Raw genomic sequence first — 22,617 nt, forward strand, 5'->3', positions numbered from 1 at the left:
GTTTATTTTTTTTCGTAGGTTGACACTTGAAAAAATCCTTCTAGGGAAATGAATATAAATATGCTAAGCATTTAAAATGCATTTTCCCTCTGTGCAGGAAATGACAAGCCCGCTAGTGTCCCACTTTAAAGCTGGGGGGGGCAGTGATCATGTATTAGCAGTTTGAATGGACAGACAATCACTTGAAATTCTTTGATCACTGGGGTAATTAGGGAGACCTTGAATAGGAAGTGCTAACTCTTTTCGTTGAACAAACGTTGAGTTTAACCATTTCATTTCATAGATGGCTTTCTAGTCACTTCCTTTAAGCTTTCAAAAGGCTGTGATGCTTCAGCTGGAAGCTCTTTTGTTGCTATTAAGTGCAATTGATGACTAAATTAAAATAGAAAATATTCTGTTAAGAAGGAACTGATACTATTTGTAGGCCATTTTACTTGCACCTTGGAAGTCTCTGGCATAGTTGCAACACATGGGGAAGAACCTGCAACACACATCTTGTTTAGAAATAAAATTGTCAGAAGTGGTCGAAGTGTGACCAGTCTGTCAGATGCATTCCTTGGGCACAATCAGTGCAAGTGACTGCTTGGGGGTGGGTGAACCCACAATCCTGTGCTTTCCCCTTGAGAGCCAGCACCATCTCCCACTCTGGCAGCAAGATAAGGAAGGCAGGAAGCTCACCATCACACACTGAGGGCCATCTCCTCGGGAGATGTTTCTGCTCTGATTTCTTGTAGAAATGGTAGTTTAGGACCCAACTCTTGCTTCTGGTCCTGCATAAACTAAGATTATGCCTGCCCAATAGCTGCTCACATCATTAACCTGGGTGAATGGTTCATGCAGAGAGTAAGTTCCAATGCTCCATCATGATAGGATTGCAGGGCAGCTTCAACTGAGGTGGAGTCTCGTACTCCAAGTCCTATCCCTGCTCTTATAATTAATACAGAGGGGCAGCCTTCTGTGGTGACAGGTGCCTGCATTGTATTCTGTTCAGTTTCGGATAGAACAAAACGCACTGGGATGTGTCGCTGTCTTTGTTGCAGTACGGAGCAGAAGCCCAAGCCATGCCATGTATATGAGTGTCGTATTGCGCTTGAATGAAGTTCAGGCATCACAGCCTGGGAATTGTCCTTGCCATGTGTTTATGTTTTTATAAACAATATGAGGAGCCATGATGAACAGCATTTTATACAGGGCCCAGTCTTGCCACGCTTATTCTCTACTGACACTGGCAGTGCCATAAGAGTCACTTGACTCTTGGACTTCTATCTTTTTGCCCTCACACCCTTTGGGGCAAAGTAGTGTTTCCCCTGAGTAAAGTGGCAACAGGCATTCAAGAGAGACATGTTTTCTTTGCTTGCTTTGTTTAATGTCTGTTTTGCTGGTTTTATTCCCCTTAATCTTGTGGGTCTTTTCCGTGATTTATTGAAAGAGTAGCAAACTCGGTGATTATTTCATGCTGAAAGACTCCTTTTCATAACAACACTGAGTGTCAGAAAAGTATGATTAATTCTGCTGCAGTCAATTCTTCCACTTTTCCAAAAATCATATAATTTCAGCATAGAGAGAGACACTTATTCAGATAATTACAGTCAAGTTTATCCCAGAGACAAGAGCGAAAGCAATAGATTTACTTGAGTCAAAATTAGCCTTGAGTAATTCACTCGTGGAATCCAGAGTATTTGAATTTTTTTTTTAAACTAGCAGTTCTCACGTGAAAGGTGTAGTTATTATAAAGCAGGGCCAGCATGATGTTTTGGCCCAAAGGCCGGAGAGTCTGAGGCGTACATTAGAAGAAGCTACATTCAGTTCACCTCCGGAGAAAAAGAGAAAAATGGAAGACAAATGAACAAAGAAGAAAGGAAGGATGGATACCAAGATTGTTCTAAAAGCCTTCCCATTCCATGATTGAGCCCCAAATATTTTTCCAGTCTGTAGCCCCTCACTTCTCTTGCTCGATCCCTCCCTTACTCTTTTCTAACATGTTCCCGACCCTCTCTTAATAATCTCATCCTCTCTTTTTCTCTCTCTCTGTTTCTCCATCTGTTTCCTCTTTACTCATTCTTTTTGTCCTGATCACCTGTTCCCTCTCTTCCTGTTCGTCTCTGCTCCATCCCCAAGGGCGGTCCTGGTGGGGGAGAGAGTACTAGCTTTCAAAAAGTGCTCCTTTCCCATGTGCTTTGACTGAGCTATTAAGGAGCCCGAGAAGTGATCCGTAGAAGCCAAAGGAGTTGCTGTGCTGAGGTCAGAATTGGGCCCAATGGAAGCACTTCCAAAGCCTTTGGTGTTAGTTTTCCAATGCAGAAGAAAAAGGAGAAGTGATGGAAAGCTTGTCTTTATCAAAGCTTGCACATGCTCTGTCTCTATTTCACTGTTCAACATAAGAATGGCCATACTGAGTCAGACCAATGGTCCATCTAGCCCAGGATCCTGTCTTTTAACAATGGCCAGGGCCAGATGCTTCAGTGGGAATGAACAGAACAGGGCAATAATCAAGGGATGGACCTATCCTTCATGAACTTACCTTATTCTTTTTTGTACACAGTTGTATTTTTGGCCTTCACAGCATCTCTTGGCAATGAATTCCACAGGTTGACTGTGAGCTGTGTGAAGAAATAATTCTTTTTGTTTCTTTTAAACCTGCCGCCTCCTCATTACATTGGGTGACACCTGGTTCTTGTGTTATGGAAAGCGGTAAATAACACTTCCCTATTCATTTTCTCCACATCATTCAGGATTTTTGAGACCTCTATCATATCCCCTCTTAGTTGTCCCTTTTCTAAGATGAACAGTGTCTGTCTTTTTAATCTCTCCTTGTATGGAAGCTGTTCCATACCCCTAATCATTTTTATTGCTCTGCTCTGTATCTTTTCCAATTCTAATATCTCTTTTTTTGAGATGGGACAAACTATATGCAGGATTCAAGGTGTGAGTCTACCATGGATTTAGATAATGGCATTATGATATTTTCTGTGTTATTATCTATCCCTTTCCCCATGGTTTCTAACATTCTGTGAGCTTTTTTCACTGCTTCTGCACACTGAGCAGATGTTATCAGCGAGCAATCCACAGTGACTCCAAGATCTCTTTCTTGTGTGGTAACAGCTAATTCAGATCTCTTCATTTGGTATGTACAATTGGGATTATGTTTTCCAGTATACATTGCTTTGCATTTATAAACATTGAATTTCATCTGCCATTCTGTTGCCCAGTCACCCAGTTGTGTGAAATCCATTTGCAACTCTTCACAGTCAGTTTTGGATTTAACTGTTTTAAGTAATTTAATCTCATCTGAAAACTTTGCCACCTCACGGTTTACCTCTTTTTCCCAATCATTTATGAATGTATTGTGAATGTATTGACCAGTGCTGGTCCTAGTACAGATCCCTGGGAGACCCTCTATTTACATCCCTCCACTTTGAAAATTGACCATTCATTCCTACTCTTAGTTTCTTCTCTTTTAACCAGTTACTCATCCTTGAGAGGGTCTTCCCTATTATCCGAAGACTGCCTACTTTGCTTAAGGGAGACATGGTGGGTTATGTAATATCTTTTATTGGACCAACTTCTGATGGTGAGAGAGACAAGCTTTCGAGCTACACAGAGCTCTTCTTCAGTTCAGATATTTCTTCACCCACCTTGTCTCTCTAATATTCTGGGACTGACACAGCTACAACAACACTGCATACTTTGCTTAAGAGCCTTTGGTGAGGGACCTTGTCAAAGGCTTTCTGAACGTCCAAATACACTATAACCACTGGATCACCATTGTCCACATGTTTGTTGACTCCCTCAAAAAATTCTAATAGATTGGTGGGACATGATTTCCATTTACAAAAGCCATGTTGACTGTTCCCCAACGTATCATGTTAATCTATGTATCTGGTAATTCTTTTTTTTTTTTTTTTGGCTATAGTTTCAACCAATTTGCCTGGTACTGAGGTTAGCTTACTGACCTGTAATAGCCAGGTTTGCCTCTGGAGCCTTTCTTTAAAAATTAGCTATCCACCAGTTATCTGGTACACAGGCTGATTTAAGTGATCCGTTACATACCACAGTTAGCAGTTCTGCAGTTTCATATTTGAGTTCCTTCCGAACTCTTCAGTGAATACCAGCTGATACTGGTGAGTTATTACTGTTTAAATTATCAGTTTGTTCCAAAACCTCTTCTACTGGCTCCTCAATCTTAGACAGTTCCTTAGATTTGTCACGTAAAAAGAATGGCTCAGATGTGGGAATCTGCCTCACAGCCCCTTCAGGGAAGACTGATGCAAAGAATTCATGTAGCTTCTCTCCAGAAGTCTTGTCTTCCTTGAGAGTTCTTTCCTTGAGTGCACCTTGATCATCCAGTTGCCCACTGATTGTTTGGCAGGCTTCCTGTTTCTGATGTACTTAACTTTTCCCCCATTGTATCTTTTCCTAGTTGCTCTTCAAAATCATTTTTGGCCTGCCTAATTATACTTTTACACTTGCCTTCCCAGAGTTTATTCTTTCTGTTTTCCTCAGTAGGATTTGACTTCCACTTTTTAAAGGATGCCTTTTTGTCTCTAACTGCCTCTTTCACTCTGCACTTTACCCCTGGTGGCTTTTGTGTGTGGGTAGGTGGGGGGGTCCTCATACTGTTTTTTAATTTTTTTAATTTGGTGTATACCTTTAGTTTGAGCCTCTATTATGGTGTTTTTTAATTGTTTCCATGCAGCTTGCAGGCATTTCACTCTTGTGACTGTTCCTTTTAATTTTCTTTTAACCAGCTTCCTCATTTTGCTGTAGTTCCTCTTTTTGAAGTTAAATGCTATTGTGGTGGGTTTCTTTGGTATTTCCCCTCCTACGAGGATGTTAAATTTAATTACATTACAATTGCTGTTGCAAAGCCGTTCAGCTATATTCTCCTCTTGGACCAGATCCCATGCTCCACGTAGGACTAAATCAAGAATTGCCTCTCCCCTTGTGAATTCCAGGACAAACCTGCTCCAAGAAGCAGTAATTTGTGGTATCCAGAAATTTTATCTTTGCATCCTGTCCTGAGGTGACATGTACCCAGTCAGTATGGGGATAATTGATCCATTATTATTGAGTTTTCTGTTTTAACAGCCTCTTTAATTTCCCTGAGCATTTCATATTGTCACCATCCTGATCAGGTTGTTGATAACATATTCCTACTGCTTTACTCTTATTCCAGCATGCCATTTCTATCCATAGAGATTCAGTGATACAGTTTGATTCATTTAAGATTTTGAATCTATGCTTTCTTTCACATATAGTGCCACTCACCCACCAGCACAACCTACTCTATTATTCATGTATATTTGGCTAAGGTAAAGTGTATTTACATCCTTAGATGTAAGGCAGAATACAAATGCAGAGCATTTGGCTGAAGTTTTTGAAGGGGGCTAAGAGAATTAGGCATCCAAATCCTATTGGATTTCAATGGGAGTTGGGTGCCTCACACCCTTACCCTCCTGTGAAAATCCAAGCAATTGTTCCTCCTATTATTTATTTATTTATTTTTATTCAATGTTCCTGTTGAGCCTTTGCCTATTCTGAGAAACTTTTTTTTTAATCATTCAAGGCCAAATCTTGAAACAGTTGTTATTTTTTATTCGTTCACTGGCTTTGGTGGGAGTTTTCTGAGTAAGAAATGATCAGTGAATCATGGCTTCAGGGTCTGAGCCTCAGAGAACAGTGCAGGAAGTAGCAGAGAGAGATTGAGTCTACAGTTTGAATGCACTTTACAAGTCCCCCTTTAAAGACACTGGAAAGCAGCTGGTGTCTTCAGCCATAACCTTTCAATTGGGCCTTAATTTCAAACATAGTAATTGATTGGTTTAGTTATTTATTACACTTATCTTGCCAGCTTGGGCAAGTCAACAATCTAATAAAAGGGCAGCAATGTGTTTTTCAGTGTTCTGCTGACTTCTGTGGTTTCTGGAGGTCTCTTACGGTTCACTAAGCATGTCTTGTCTTTTCTTCTCCCTGTGATCTATCACAGTCATCTGCCTCCTTCTGAGAACTCCCTCACTCCATCAATCAGTCCCAAGAGGTGACCATTTTGTTGACCGTGTGAATTGCTATCTTTCTTTGTCTTTCTTTATTTTAAATGTTATTCCAGGTTCTCTCTTTTCTACTCTGTGGAGCAAGATTTTTTGACTGCTTTGTTTTGCTGTGTCATAAGCCAATGGCAGTAATGGAAACATATCCATAAGACCGTGTCTCCTAAAAGCAAACTTTGAACCCCTTTACCACTTGATTTGGTTTTACAACAGCAGACAAGGAAGCTCACAACCATAGAGAAGAACTGTGTAATAGGAACAATGCCATGCTATTGGATAACATAAAAATAATGAGCCAGCATCCTCAGTTCCGCCAACATTGTGTTTCATTTGAAAAGCAAAATTTTTCAACTTGGAGCAATAAAATTACACTGTTTGAAGATTCATGCTACTGGCCTCTGTGAAATGAGTGTGCCTCTGAGCTAACAGGCACATCACTGCTGCATTTTGGCGTTAATTGACACTCTTAGCGGCATAGACAGCAGAGTAGCCAAAGCTTGAAAGGGCCTTGGAGACTGAACGCCTTGCTACTTGGAGGCATGCCCTTCGGAACAGGGCCGAGGCATGCTGCGGGTGTGGTGATGAGAAAGCTTGCCCTACCACTGTCTCTGTGTTGTTACCTGTTCAGCAGATTTCAGCATCCAGGCACCTTTTATCAGCAGTTAGAGGATTTGATTTTAAAACACATGTGTAATGGGCCATCTGCCTCCCTGGTGTCACTTGATCTATGGCATTGGTGTTGATTTGACCCAAACAGCATGTACACTGTATTTTCCCCCTACTAGTATTTCAATTCCAAGAGAAAACAGAAGAGTTTTTCTAACTATGCAAAATGTAACCAAAGCTTCTCAAAAGTGCATGCCACGTGACTTTCTAGGCAGAGGAAACTACATGCTATTGCACTGAAGGTACATTTTAATGACTGTTAATTGCACTGTGCTCTTATAATACCCAGGAGCCTTCGGTATTAGAGCATCTATTGAACATCTCTTTTGGGGGAATGGGGAAATTGACAAATGGAACTTTCACTTTGACAGCCATGTCTCGCATCTTGCTGAGCAGAAAAAAGCCAGAGAAAATGTCAGCCTGGGTTCAGCTTGCCCTGGAGACTAAGAACATCAGGAGTCTCAACTTCTTTTACAGCTTTACTTTGCTTTTAGGAGCCATTAACATTTCAAAGCGTATGATTGTGTCTGTTGTCCATGGTTCCAAGACCCCGTTCTTTACCCTCTTTTTTACTCAACTTTGCATCAATTTAGCAAAAAACGAGATTGAATTTCCTTTCTTTGTGCTATTTTGAAAACATTTAAACAACAGAGTGCATCAACAGTTATAAATATCCCACTGAGATTTACAGACCTAAACCATCCATTGCTGTTATTACTTGACATTTCAGCAAGAGGGTGGCATTTATGGGAGAGCAAATGAGAGGTGGAATCTTCTTCCAGCTTCCAACATCATAAAGTTTTGGTATTTGTAAAATAGTAATAATAATCACATAATCAGGTGGTCAGACATTATGGTTTTATGGAGAAAGAACTTGAACTGGAGCCAATTTCCAAAGCAAATGCAGACTTTCTGTTTTTGTTTCAAGTAGAGTCCTATGATTGGTACCTGTTTTATGCGGAAATTGAGTTATATCTACACGTCTTATGGGTCTCAATATCTGTCCTGTCCTGGTATTTATACTGCACTCAGCAGTATTGTATTAGAAAGCCCCAGGACAAAGTGAACTGCCCACTGCCAATCTGATGTGCTTACTCAAGCACTCTTACTCCATTTAGTACTCAAAAAGCTATTATAATAATAATTACCTATTAATTAACACTTTTTAATTTCATAATCACTTTAAACACCTGTAGCTAATCCTTACACGTCATCTGTGAGGTGCAGGGATCAGCATGTGCCAACAGCTATCACAGATACTTCCTATTTTATTTGAGGGAAGATCTGTATTAACTAATGGCAAAAGCTGACTTTTTAATGAAGGCCCTGTGATTTCTAACAGACTTTCCAGCCAAGGACCTTGAAGTACTTTGAATGAAGCTTTGCCACATCCACGTGAGGCAGATAGACATTAATAACCCCCTTTTACAGATGGGGAAATGAAAAGAATTCTTTCACGGGTCTCTGGCTGGTCTTGTCCATATGCTCAGGATATAACTGATGGCCATATTCGAGGCTGGGAAGGAATTTTCCCCTGGGTCAGATTGGCAGAGGCCCTGGGGGTTTTTCGCCTTCCTCTGCAGCTTGGGGCACGGGTCACTTGCAGGTTTAAACTAGTGTAAACTTTTTCGAGTGATGGTCCCTATTGTATTCCCCTGAGGATTATGGACATGATTGTTTGTACCTTGAAGTCTTTAAACCATGGTCTGAGGACTTCAGTAACCCAGCCAGAGCTTAGGGGATCTATTACAGGAGTGGATGGGTAGGTTTTGTGGCCTGCAGTGTGCAGGAGGGTCAGACTAGATGATCATGATTACCCTTTCTTACCTAAAGTCTATGAGAGTCTCTAAGGCAGAGAAAGTGTAAACGACCTGCTGACTGGCCTAGGGACACATAAAAATTCAGTGTGCAAGAAGCCTCATCAGTTCCTTGCTGCCAGTCACTAGATCATGTTTGTAGAATAAGGTATTCTTCTTCTATAACCTGTTCAATGTGCCCAAAACAATGTTTAGTTCGTCAGCTTCGCTTTCTGAAAATAATTATCTACAATAAATACATTCCTATTGGGGGACAACGAGAGAGAAGGAAATAATGATCCCTAAGTGTATAGTAACTAGTAGGCATTCAGCAACTGTGGCAATACAGATAGGGCAGGCAGGATGGTCTACTAGAGAATGCCCTAGACGTGGACTTGGACTGGGTTCAATTCCCTGCCCAGCCACAGGTGACATGTGAGTTTGGGCAAGTCACTTAATCTACTTTGTGCATCAATTACTCATCTATGAAATGAGGATAATACTTTCCTATCTCATGCCGTGTTGTGAGAATAAAATCCATTAATGATTGTGAGGTGCTTAGAGACTATGATGATGAGGGCCATGTAAGTATATAAATACATAATGTGTGCACAGATTGATATCCAAAGCTGTCTGAAAGTTCTTCTTGCCATCCATACATGGGTTGATAGATTTTTTTTTTAACCCTACTCTCATGTAGCATTTCTGGAGAAACCCATGTGCCCTTTCAAATCAAAACCATGTGCCAGTCTGTCCTAAGTTTCCTGTTTGAATCAACAGCTGTATTTGCAGCTTTCCTCTTGTTAGTAAAGTTGCATGTGTGCCTGCATAAAAATGTTCTGGGTTTGAACACATCCCTGAGAGTCTCTCTTTTCTAATAGGGAGTTTATGTGAGTGTTTCTTTCTTAATAGATTAATTATGGTTTTGATAACAAATCCAGTCCCTGTTTACAGATATACTGGGAGTTCTAATTTCACTCCGCTTAGTTATCTTCCATTACCTATTAGTGTGAGACACTCCTGTTCGTGCTAGTAGATGTCCTAATTGACTAAGAAATAGAAGAAAGTTTTAATTTTGCTACGTATGTCTGAACTACTTATTTTAAAAGAACTGTTCAGACACATTTCAATCCACTTGAAATGGATTGTTCCCAATGAAGAGACTTCTCTAAACCCAGCACTCATCATTGGGATGTTTGACAAACTTGGACATATTTTTATAAATAAAATGACAACTATAGGCAGTGAAAATGTGCTGTTCTCTTCCTCTTTGTTTATGTTAAATAACTCTGACGTTAATATCACTGGACAGTTTCTTGGAGAAACTACAGTGTGAAATAGGAGTCGCTCCCTTAATAGGAAAATGTCCTTAGAAGTGCATTGTATATTGGATCATTTAGCCATTGAGAGCCTGAAGGTACAATGGATGGTGATTAAATATGAAATGTTTATATTGGGGAAGAAAGAAATGATACTGGAAGCCACATGGTTTTCCTTCATGTTTTCAGGGGGCGCATCTTACTTGCATAATCATGCCTGTCTTCATACACGTGTATTCTTTTAAGTGCTCTGTCATGTTCCTTAACTTTACTCGCCTTTATGTAACTTCGTGGAACAGATTCATACACGGGGTAGCCTTGTATGATCTCAGAAACCTACAACAAACTGTGTTCTGGACTCTTGCAAATCTAGTTGCTGTTACTCACTTTTAAACCCTCAGGATGATGAGCAGAAAGCTGGAATTGTACCTGAGAGAACTTGGTCACATGTATTTGCACTTAATTTTCATACAGCTAAAACCGTAACAATAACCGAATGGATTATATGTTGCTGACCTTCAAATCCATAACTCGGTCCTTACTCAGGCAAAATTCTGATTGTTTTTCCCTGTATAAGGACTGGATAAAAAAAATTGAATAAGGGCCTGGAGCGTAGCTTGTGGATACAACAATGCACAGCAAAGACTGTTTCCCTGGACTTACTGGTGCATAAGTAAATACAACATTTGCTTCTTCTTAAGTTTATCCCTAAAACTGCTCACTGAATTTTCATCCCAGCGTCAGTTGTATTCTGAGACCTGTTGTCCAATTCTCTTCTCACACAGGCATAAATCAGGAGCAATTCCATTGAAGCCAACAGAGTTAGACTAGTGTGAAACTAGTGTGAGAGGGGCCCCAGGCTGAGGAAATTGGCATGTTCTCGATGATATTGCAGAACCAATGTGGGCTGTCAAATAACGTAAATACCACGCTTTTCTTTTTAGCAGTGATTAGTATAAAGCAGTAGGGTGAGAGTCTACCTAGTACCCCTGCAGTTATGAAGCTCTCCCCAGCAGAAAAAGATGACTTTTCTCATTGCTCACTACAGCCATGCACCTGTTTGGCCTAAACTGGCACCTGCAGCCGATGGAAGGGCAGATGTATGAGATCACGGAAGACACAGCCAGCAGTTGGCCAGTGCCAACGGACGTCTCCTTATATCCCTCAGGGGGCACAGGGTTAGAGTTACCTGACAGGAAAGGCAAAGGATCCAGTGAAGGTATGGTTGGTGTGTGTCCATGTTGTGAGTCCTCTGTATCTGCCTCTGAACTCCAGCCATCCAGTCTCATACTTCGTCACCCCCATACCACCTTTCCTGCAGCACCATAGTCAGGTGCTTTTCCAATCTTTCATGTCTAGAGCTAGTAGTTCTCAGTCATGTTTCCATATGTTTCTAATTGTCATGTCCTTTTAATGTCCATTAACATGCTAATAAGGTGTAAATCCTCAACAAACCAATGAGACCATTTTCAAGGGGGGAATATCAGTACCACATCTCAGATGGGTACAATATTCCATCACAAAAACCCTGCTTCATGTCATCTATTGTTGCATTCATGAGAAACCATGCTCATGTCTGAAGAGCTAAAATGATGGATTAAGGATTAAGAATTGATAAAATTAAGGATTGTCACTGTGCTTTCTCTAAAGCAATACAACAGAGCTTATCCTAGTTTTTCTTTTGGTTATTAGTTGGTACTGTTGTGGGTACCAAAATATTCATTAAAATCTGTTGGCGTTGGCATTGCAAGCTTTGGCATTGTGAAGTTGGCCATCTATCCTCAAGGATAGCTAAATACAGGGCCTAGTCCTGCAAAATCTGCATGGTTCTGTGAGCCTTCTATTCCTACCGAAGTTAGAGGTGTTGAGGCTGCTCAGAACCATGCAGAATCAGGGTCTAATTTAAAAAACAATAGACTGCTCCACAAGCAAACAAGGGTTTTGCAACTTTGATTGTGTTTTTAATGGAGGCATCAGTGCAAGAAATACCTACCAGGTCTGCAAAGCATAGGGTTTTCATCACTCTAAGATTTAAGTAGGTGACATGAAGAAATGAGGAATTCAGATTTGAATTTAAGAAAGCTCATTATGCTGCACTGTCTTTTCTTCATATTGCAGTGACCATGAGATCAAAAATCACTCATTCCAGTAGAATTATAGTTACTGGCTGGTTTTGGTAGAGTTTTAGTTGGGAGGCAGAGGGGTAGATAAAGGGCAAGGAATGTGGGCCTGATTTAAAACCCACTGAAATCAATGGAAGTCTTTCCACTGATTTCAATGGGCTTGGGATCAGGCCTTATATAAGTAAGCTTATTTGGTTTCTATTAATTACAGCATTTTTACTTAATGGGATTATCTGTCTTTATTAATGCAAATGAAGGCCATAGTTACATACTCCTTAAAAGCAACATAGTTACTAATGACAGGTCAGTGTCAAATGAAATTATTACAATGTAAATCAGTTAATCCAGAGCTGTATGACCCTGGACAAAGCTTGCTAAACAATGTAGTAAACTACAGACTTGTCCATTATTTCTGTATTCAAAAAGGCCTCATGATAAAACTTATTTTTCATTTGTCTTCTGTTTAAATTGCTATCTTTAAATCCTTAAATACTATATTCGATCTCTGCCTTCCCTATTAAAAGATCAAAATGAAAATAAAAATTACATATCTAATAATCAGGGACCAAATCAAAAGCCTTTACTTAATTTTTTCTCAGTCCTTCTCAGCCAACCCCCCGCTGAAATCAAAAGAAGATTTGTCTGAATAGGAGTGTGGGATCTCTCTCTGTACATACATGGGTATGTACATTCTAACACAATATGTCAGTTTTCCTGCTGAGCCCTCTCTGCACTGGGGAGCTTTACTTAGAGGGAGTCTTTGGGGACTACTATAGGTAGAGAGCTGGGCAGAGCGTCAGGGTGATCTTCATGCATGTCTTGTGGCCATGTGGACGTGATCTGCTCCTGATTAAAAATTAAATGAAGACCTTGGTATCTGTCTATACAGGGGTGATTGTGTCCACCACTGAAATGCAGCTACCTCTGCATTGTGGATAACATCTTAGCCAGTTTGTACTAGCAAAGTTACACAATAGCTTTTCTAAATAAGAATGTATATCATTGGAATTATGAAAATTGATTGAAAAGTATGCTCAAAAAGACTACTGTTCCTATAGTGGAATTGGTAGTTGGGGCTAGCATTTCCTTGGTGCTGAAATGAATTTGGCATTGCTAGCTGTAGGCAGTTACCAGCTCTAGTCTGTCTCCAGACCAGCAAAGGACTTCAGCATGTATTGAGTCCATCCCTGTTTGGCACATTTAAGCCTCTGCTTAAGTGCCATTGAAGTCGGTGACATATAAGAATGTGCTGAAGGGCTTTGATGGATCAGGGTGCTTTTTACTGAATCAGAGCCTATATCAGAAATATAATCAAACTCAGTCAGGCCCAAAGATGAAACAGTTCATTTTGATAACCGAATAAATTAGGAACAGTTGCTAAGGAAACTGAAGTGTTGCATGTGCAAGGTAATGTGTTGAAAGAGCAAAGTAATTGGCAGCACAATTAGGAATTCAGATCTGAAATTAATTTTGCTTCAGGTTAGTTAGACACAGATTCTGATTAGAAACTGGACTGAAATTGCATTCTTATTTGAATTTCTTTCTGGATATCTAGTTCTTAGAGCCTGATCCTATTCCATTTGGAGCCGTTGACAACTTCTGATATCAGTGAGCGAATTTTACTCCTGTGCAGAAAACCTTGCTCTGAACTTTTGCACTGGGGTAAATCTCCCCCACTGGGGACATGAAGCAGCTGCTTTGACTGCCTCCAGAAAAAGGGTACATAAGACCCTTTTGTGTATATAACTGACAGGCAAGAAGAGACATGTTTCTTAAATCTATATATTCAAACACAGTTATTTCTGTAGAATGACCATTTTTGCCTCAAACACAGAATCTTTTTTTTTCCATTTGCTCGCTTGAGCGAGCACTGGTCACTGTACTACAAGTAATTCATCTTATGCTCATTTATTCTGAGGTATTTACTGCACAGCAGCATTTAGTATTTTAAACTCTCGCCCTGCCTCATTTGTTCTGATGTAAGATCTTCATTCATGACCAGTCAGAAAGCGCACCATGTCTTTTGACTTTCCATTTGAATTTCCACGTGTGTATAAAACACACCAGTAATAACCCCAGAAATAGATCTTTGATGTGGACTAGAACAAATGAGATCTTTGCATCTTTTTATAGCTTCTCACAGCACTCTTTGCATCCCATGGCTATAGAACAAGAAGTTTTGGAAGAGAGCCTGGCACATACAACCTGTTTGTCCTAACCCTGACAATATCCTGGAAAATGACTTTTAGGATTCACGCAGACTCTAATAATCCAATTTACAAAATGAAACTCATGGAATTAAACTAATTTGATCTCAGTTATATTATTCTATGCTATTGACAGTGTTACAAATGGTTTAATTATAATTTCCTATTCCCCCAAGCTGCTGCTTATTATGTCTGTTAATATACATCTTAATTTTTAAACACAGATAAATAAAGAGTCTAGATATTTTTCTTCATTCCTTTGAATGCAAAGGACAAGGCTAAATCAGGCTCTGATAACAATAGCAGATCCATGTTTCTGTGAATGTGGTTTTTATTCCTATGTTGGTGTTTTCAGAGTCAGACTTTTATTAATGAACTTTATGGAACACAGTGTTTTGTGGGAAAAATAATAATGAGATGTGTGTATTCCATAAAGTCCCAAGGGAACAAAGTCCATGCTTAACTTTAAGCAGGGATAATTTCATTAGGACTGAAATTTAAGCATGTGCTGAAGGGCTTTCCTGGATTAAAAAATTAAATGCAAACCCTTCTCTCTGATAAAGACAGAAACAGCATTGGGTACTTTTTAATGTTAATATGAACTTTACCTTTTTTATCTATTTTAATTAAGATGACATTTTAACAGTCTGAACCTGATGATTCTGCTGGAAAGTTTACATTAGGATGATAACATATGGAGACGTTTAACATTTAAATAGATTTTTATTATTTAAAACAGCAAAATATTTTATTTAATGACTACAGGATTGCCCTATGAACCACCATTTGAGCATTAAACATGCATTGTAAGTGTATTTGACTAGAATTTGTAATGACTGAAAAGGCATTTTAGTTTCTTATTCCCCAAATGCAGAGTATATTTATTTAAAAAAAAAAAAAAAAAAAAAAAAAAAAAAAAAGTTCCCACAAACGTGATTTTTTTACAAATGACTTTATATTCCTGAAAGGTTCTTTCTCATTTTGTTAGAATTATTTGATCTGCAAAACATACAATAGTGGGTTTTAACTGCAAAGAGATGAAATAGTAGGTTGATATGAATTTCTAAAGGCAATAAAGGCAGCCTATGAAGGTCCACATGGTATTCTCCTGGCCCCTAATTGTTCCTATAAAAGCTGAAATCAGGCAGGTGATGCTAACACATACTTTTCAAATACAAGTGTGTTTAATTATAAAATAAAAGCTGTCTCCTAAGCAATGACTTTTTTCATCTTCCTCTCTTTTCCTATTTTGCTGTAATTTCAGGTGAGGCAGTGTGGGTCAGTGATTAAAGGGAAGGCCTGGGAATCAGCAATCCTAGGTTTTATTTCCCATTCTGCCCCTAATTCACTGTGCTTCCATAGGGCCCACATTTTATGAAGGGCCCACTAATTCTGAAAGCATAAGTGTATGGATGCCCAACCTGAGATGCCTAGGGCCTAATATCCAGAGGTGCTGAGTACCCTGTTGACATCATTTGGAGTTGTGGGTGCCCAGCACCTCTGGATACCAGCCAAAAGGTGTTTCAAGGTGCACCCAAACTCAATAGACTCTTTTGGAAACAGATGGCTTAATCTTTGTGCCTCAATTTTCTGATCTGTAAAACAGGGATAATAATCATAATCCACTTCACAGAGCTGTTTTGAAGTCTAATTAAAGCACCTTGAGTTCTTGAGTGGGGGTCACTATAAAAAGTGCAGCATATTATTTCCCCTACCTTTGCTTTATGTCCCTCCTTCATTTAGGCATTCCTATATTGGGGATGCCATCCCAAGCATGCAATTGCCAACCATTAATTTAGCAGTGAATTTTATCTCTAGTTTTCTCTGAGATAATTAGCCATCACTGAAACAGATGTTCTTGATATACCCATCTTGCACCATGGTGCATGGGAAACTCACAATCACTACATTTCTTGACAATATAATAATTATTTTCTCCATAAATAACATAAATTAATGATCTGATGTGATGTAAGATGATTTATTTTTAACATTAAAATGTAATTTAACAAGCTCTGTTGTTATGATTTAAGCAGAGGGCCATTTGGGAATCCATAGTGCTCTTCCAAGATACATGTTTTCAATAGAAAGATGGAGTGCAGCCAGGAGTAATCCTGTCAAATTTTCTTTCATAGTCATAAAGACTTTTTGGTGCATAATGTATTCAGAAAACTCAGCACATTGGTAGATTAATGTCAGAGATACCAGTTTGATCAGATTACTTATGGGATGCTAGGCTAATCCAAGTCTTCTGTGTTTTGTTTTGTTCTTGTGTCTCAGCAGGAAAACCCAGTAGTTTCTTTCCAGAGGACAGTTTTATAGACTCTGGAGAAATTGATGTTGGACGACGAGCAACACAGAAGATTCCTCCTGGTATCTTTTGGAGATCTCAGGTCTTCATTGACCACCCAGTGCATCTGAAATTCAATGTGTCTTTAGGAAAGGCCGCTCTGGTTGGGATTTATGGCAGGAAAGGCCTTCCGCCTTCACATACACAGGTAACAGGAGCATATTTCAGCGAACCAACACTTATGTTAGAATTGACGTGCTTGTAGCTTGTACTTTGAAAAGATAGACACCACCTCTTTTTATTTCAATTACCTATCTCAAGAATTCTGTAGATTTATGTAAGATATTAAGGTTCAAATATTAAAAAATAGATCCCAGCGTGACAACTGCAAAATATGTGTTCATCAACATTAAGCCCCAGTTCAGATCCAGAATAAGGAAGATTTCCTGGGTAGGGGCCATAGACAGGTAATGTTATACACCAGATATGCAATTTTACTTGCAGAAGTGCTGGTTGCATGTGACCCAAAGTACTTGTATGCACCCAAATCTATTTACATGTGCAAATATTGTACTTTGTGTGTACAATGACCTGTTTGTGCATATTCCCCCCATATGTTACGAACTCTGTTTCTGAAAATTTGAAAATCCTAAATATTAACTTATTAAAGTATTATGGCTATGTCTACACTGACAGCGGCAAAGTCGCCGCCATCTGATCGACTTACCTGGATCGACTGAGCGGTCAGTGAAGACCCGCTCAGTCGATCCAGAAGTCGATGCTGTTAATCGACCCCCGCAAGTGGCGTAGCGCTGCGTCGACGGGAACGTGGTTCCCGTCAATGCAGCACAGTGAGGTGAAGACGGCGCTCAGAAGAGAAGCACAGCAGTCAATGGGAATTACGCAAGTTTTCTGCGTAGTTTGCGTAACTCCCGTCAACTGCCGCCAGATCGCCAGGGTAAGTGTAGACCAAGCCTTCGTTTAATTCCCAGTCTTTTTTAAGCTTTTTCTCCATTGATGTTTCTCTTTGTAGTTTCTCTTCTCATCACTTTAATGCCACACTAGCAAGGTGTGTATCAATAGGCATGAAGCCCACTTTCATTATTAGCACCTATTATCAGGTGTTTCTGATTTGCCCATGAAACTTACTTTTTATGCTGAAAAAGTGATTTTTGGGGTATAGTTAGAGTATAGTTAGAGAATCTTTTCAGTGAGTCATGAAAAAATGTTGGGTCTTTTTATTTTACCCGTTAATACAAGTTGTAAATAAACTACATTGTTTGGATTTGAATCTTCAAACTTGGAAAGCATGTTAAACTTGACAGAAAACATAGTTAAGAAATAAGGAGTGAAATCTTGGCCCCACTGAAGTCAGTGGAAAAACTCCCATTGACTTCAGTAGGGCCAGGATTTAACCCAAGCTCTATATAAAGAGTGAAGCAAGGAAAATAAATGCAAAAAAACTAACTTTATGGTTAAGGTTGTATGCTCACAAAAGCCAGGAGATTAAAAGGTATTGTTGGCATATTTAGTTGCATTTAGATTTCATTGCCTGTTTATGCTAAGAAATTAAAGTTAATATCATATAAAGTAGTTTTAAAGATTGCGTTTATATAATGTGGGCCAAATTGAAAGCAATGGCTGATTCAAGAAAATCAGAATTTAGCCTTACATGTGCAAAAGATGGTCTTGTAACTGAGGTGGGAATCTCAATTTTTTTTTTTTTACATTTTTAATTGGTTTTTAGGTTTTATGAATTAAAAATATATGGATATAGGGTGCTAGAAGTATTAGAAGAGCTCCCGCAGGTAATGTGAGGAGTTGTAAGAGAAACAGGAGGAGAGAAGTGGGTGGACAGAGGAGACCAGAGAGAAGCAGACCGACAGATACTTAAGGAGATCCCACAAACTACTGGGAACAGACATAACTATAATTATCTGCTTAAAGGTTGAATCAGAACATGTCATGAGTTACTAGAGGAAATCTCATTTATGATGTTCCATAAGTGTGGATGTCTAACATTTAATGCAGAGCTCTTCTGCCAATCCTGAGACAGGTCTGGACTGGGGAGTGTGATCGTTTTCTGGAAACCTGACATAGACAATGAACATCTTTCTTCTTTGTGTTTCAGTTTGACTTTGTTGAGCTCCTTGATGGGAGACGGCTACTTACCCAGGAGGTGAAGAGTCTGGAAGGACCTCAGCGGCAACATAGAGGCTTCGTGCCAATGTCCAGCCATGAGACTGGGTTTATCCAGTATTTGGATACAGGAATATGGCATCTGGCCTTCTACAATGATGGGAAAGAGTCAGAGGTGGTTTCTTTTCTTACTACTGCCATTGGTAAGGACTTACAGTATTATTTTACCTAATCTATTTACCTTAAGTCCGGTTCTAATACCCTTACTCACACTGGGTAGCATCTTATCCCATGTGTAATCCCATTGATTTCAATGAGACCACTCACAGAATAAGGTACTATTCAGCATTAGTGAGGTTATTTGGGCAATGGTTGATAGATAGAAGCACATCTGCCTTGAGGACAAAACTGCACACAGCATTAATGCTAAATACTGTTAGGGGTTAACATATCCGTGATGGGGTGGATGGGGCATAACTGTATTCAAGCCCTATTTAAAAACTATGCTCTAGACAAGGTGCCTGCCACTGCAGATGGGGCCAGAGCTATTGATAACAGAGGTGGCCCCTCTTCCCTGATTCTCCTGTTTGAGAATTTTGCCTCTATTTATGTTGGTCCTATTTTTTTTGTCCTGGAATGGAATTGGGCAACTGTTCAACAGCACACAGCAGCACCAAACAGTGGTTTGGGACAGGAAGTGAGGAAGACCGTATCTGATTGAAACTGCTGGCATCACATAATTACTAAGCTCGGAATTGGGACAGGACATCAGAGTTAATACCCCATTTCTGGCAAAAAGCACTGTGAGAGGGATAGCCAATGGCATGAGCCTGTTTTATGACTCGTCTACAAGAGAGAGGCTGAGATTTTCAAATGATTTTCACCAAGGCTGTCCAGCAGCAGAGCAACCAGTTAGCAGCAGGCACTGAGTAACTACCACCGCTTCTCACAGCACCCTCGGAGTCTTCTTTCAGCCTATAAATATCATAGTGTATGACTTGTCCCAGGTCTAAATCCTTCTGTCTGCAATCAGTCCTTTACCAGAACCTATTTCAGGCTCAGTCATGTTTAATTTTATATTTGACTGACCCACTGAGCAGGTTCTTACCCCCAACTCCATTTTGTAGTAATTCAAAGACTCCTCCGTAAAACTGGCACTTAGCTTTCTTCTACCCACAATGATTGTTTAATGGACCTTTTTTCCTTACTGCATAAAGCAGGCTCATTCTACTGTTGCCATTAATCCCTCTCCCCAAAGAGGCATTGGCACTGAGTCTCAGCTGTCTGCAGTAGTTACCTGAGAGCTATGGGTTGTAATTTGTCTTGGCAGGTTAATTTGAAGTTTAGGTCTTATTAAAGCAAAATCATTAAGGCTCCAATATACAGTTTTACCTCTAAAGTTTATTTAATACACAAGTTGAACTGCTACCATAATATAGTGTTAAAATTAAAACTTAGAATGTAAACAGGCCTTCGGTGTCAGAATTCAATGTATTCAAGGCTATTCACAGTTAAGCAACACCCGAAAAAATTGCTCTTTAACTGACTAAATGGAAGACTTACTCTCTGCAATGTGGTTTTATTAGTTTGCTTAGTTTGCTTTGGCAAATTATTGTAATTGAAACAAATTTTACCTTTATCCCAACCCTCTCATCCAGAAGGATCCCCAAGTGCTTTTCATATAATGGGTTCCATTTAAAAAAGATTTCTTCTGTTCTGAAGGATTCTACCAATTTGAGAGAGATTCCCCTGCAGATGGCAAATGCCACTACAACCAGTAATAGCTCTCACAATGGAAGACAATTTTAAAGCATAATCGCTCTACTTTTCAAACTGATTACAAAGTACAAGCTGGATTCAGGCTCTCCTCCCTGCATCAGTACATTCACACTGCAGAAGGGCAAAATACACTGCTAGTATATCCTTCTTCACTGGGCTGGAGGATTGGGTAAGACTCCCTTCAGTGCTCGGTAGCTTTAAGGTGGCCTGGTCCTCTATGGTTAAGTTCCCCCAAGTATGCGCTGTGCTTGGCCACATAGCAGGTGGTGCAGGCTGTGATCTTATTTTAGGACACCTGTAGGGAGCCACCCACTATAATTCCCCCATCCACCTTGAATTATTCTGCCCTTTGCTGGCAGGAAGGCTCAAGGCTTTGCACACCCAGCTCAGCCCTGCTTCTACCATCCATCATGGCTAGCTTGTCTACATGGTGCGCTAGTCTGCACCAGAAGGCTGTAAATTCTAGGGCGCACTAGTGCATTGTGCACTGACCTATGTGGACCCTGCTGGTGCGCACTAAAAGTTCCTTAGTGCACATTACTTTGTGTTGTTTGAAATGGGACTAAATTAATGCACACATTCAGTATGTGCCAACAGGGTCCATACGGACCAGTTAGTGTGTGACACACTCATGCTCACTAGAATTACACCCCTCTGGTGCAGACTAATGTACCATGTAGACAAACCCTAATAAGATGGTACAGGCAGGATTTTGTCCTGTATAGAGGAATCATTTCACCCACCAGCAGTGCAAAGACACAGTACATAGGAAGAACACAAATTACCTACTTTGGGACAGGATGTGAAGACTGCCCTGCCAGTGAGTCTAGAGTCTGAATTTTAGATAAGCCTGATGTGACTGCTTGACAAGAATTTGGTCAGGACACCGCAGCTAAGATACCGCCTTACAGAAAGCACTGTGAGAACTTTAATGGCCAGAATTGGTCAGCACCTTTTTTATAGATCTCCTTTTCAACAGCAGCCTTTTAAAAATATCAGCTGGAGGTTTCATGTGAAAGCATTAAATAGGACACTGCATATAGCAGAGTGCTATGTGTTCATGAGCTCTGACAAGACACGGTTGCTACCCTTTAAGTCTATAAATACTGTAGTATCTTGTGTTCCAATTTCTGTTGACACCATAGTAAAAAGGATGCAGCAACCTGACATTCCAGGTTTATGAACTGGGGTGTAAAATTCCAGTGCCATACAAATATATCAAGTCCTATGTGATAGGCAGGCTGGTGCATCTATATACACAACGGGGAGGTTTGTGTTTGGGTGGTGTTGAGCTCTAATGGCTGTTGTTTGATTTTATTTTTCTGGCAGTAGCACATGGAAAAATCTCTATTTTATTATTGCTGAAATCCAAAGAAATAATAAATAGAGGGAAGATACATTTCAAATTTTTAAAAATGATCAAGAAGGAGGCAGGATCTAGCAGTATGAGCACAGATCTGAGGGCCAGGACTCTCTATTTTAATCCAAGCGCTGATGCTGACTCCTCTCAGGCTTGTGAATATTCGGTTGGAATATTAGAGTTGGAAGGGACCTCAGGAGGTCATCTAGTCCAACCCCCTCCTCAAAGCAGGACTAACCTCAGCTATATCATCCCAGCCAGGGCTTTGTCAAGCCTCATCTTAAAAACCTCTAAAGATGGAGATTCCACCACCTCCCTAGGTAACCCATTCCAGTGCTTCACCACCCTCCTAGTGAAAAATGTTACACATGTTACAGAAACAAAAATTTTGGATGGATTCTGCTAAATACAGCTCCTGCTTTCCAGCAGACCAAACCTTTCTGATCAGTAAAATCAGTCAGCATAGGACAGTCTCTGTATATGATAACACTGACTGTAATTATGGTACACTCCCTGTCTGGACTGATCAGACTTTGCATTATTCATGTGAAAACAGAGCAAAATGCAAGCAATCTCATTCCCAGCTCGATGGCATGTTTAATTTCATAAAGCATGAGGCTGTCCCTAGTTAGTGTTTTGGAATCCTGCAAGCTAAAAGGAAATCCACTCATTCAGTAGCATTGTCATTTGCTTCGATAGCGCTTTCATCTTAGCCTGTTTCCAGTAAGGAAGTAGATTTGCCTACCATAGAAACATCACAGCTGAAAGGATTGGGCTTAGTCAACATCTATTCCTGCATATACACCCTGCTATCACATGTAAACCATGGGAGAATCAGCATTATAATTTCCATCAAAACTCATGCTGATGCTAAATAATGACAAGTTAGGG

At 39.9% G+C, this 22,617-nt stretch overlaps 1 protein-coding gene across 1 annotated transcript in view; it reads left to right on the forward strand.

Moving 5' to 3' along the window:
* The window catches only part of TENM4 (teneurin transmembrane protein 4), a 486,586-nt gene that overhangs the window by 271,224 nt on the left and 192,745 nt on the right, over positions 1-22,617 (forward strand). The window contains exons 8-10 of the mRNA XM_067533333.1: positions 10,877-11,047; positions 16,442-16,656; positions 18,580-18,790. Coding sequence (XP_067389434.1) covers positions 10,877-11,047; positions 16,442-16,656; positions 18,580-18,790 — 597 coding nt within the window. The remainder of the gene's footprint in view (positions 1-10,876; positions 11,048-16,441; positions 16,657-18,579; positions 18,791-22,617) is intronic.

The sequence above is a fragment of the Emydura macquarii genome, unplaced genomic scaffold (assembly GCF_026122565.2).
Source record: "Emydura macquarii macquarii isolate MOO-44397 ecotype Brisbane River unplaced genomic scaffold, CSIRO-AGI_Emac_v2 contig_3328, whole genome shotgun sequence".
NCBI classification, from domain to species: domain Eukaryota; kingdom Metazoa; phylum Chordata; order Testudines; family Chelidae; genus Emydura; species Emydura macquarii.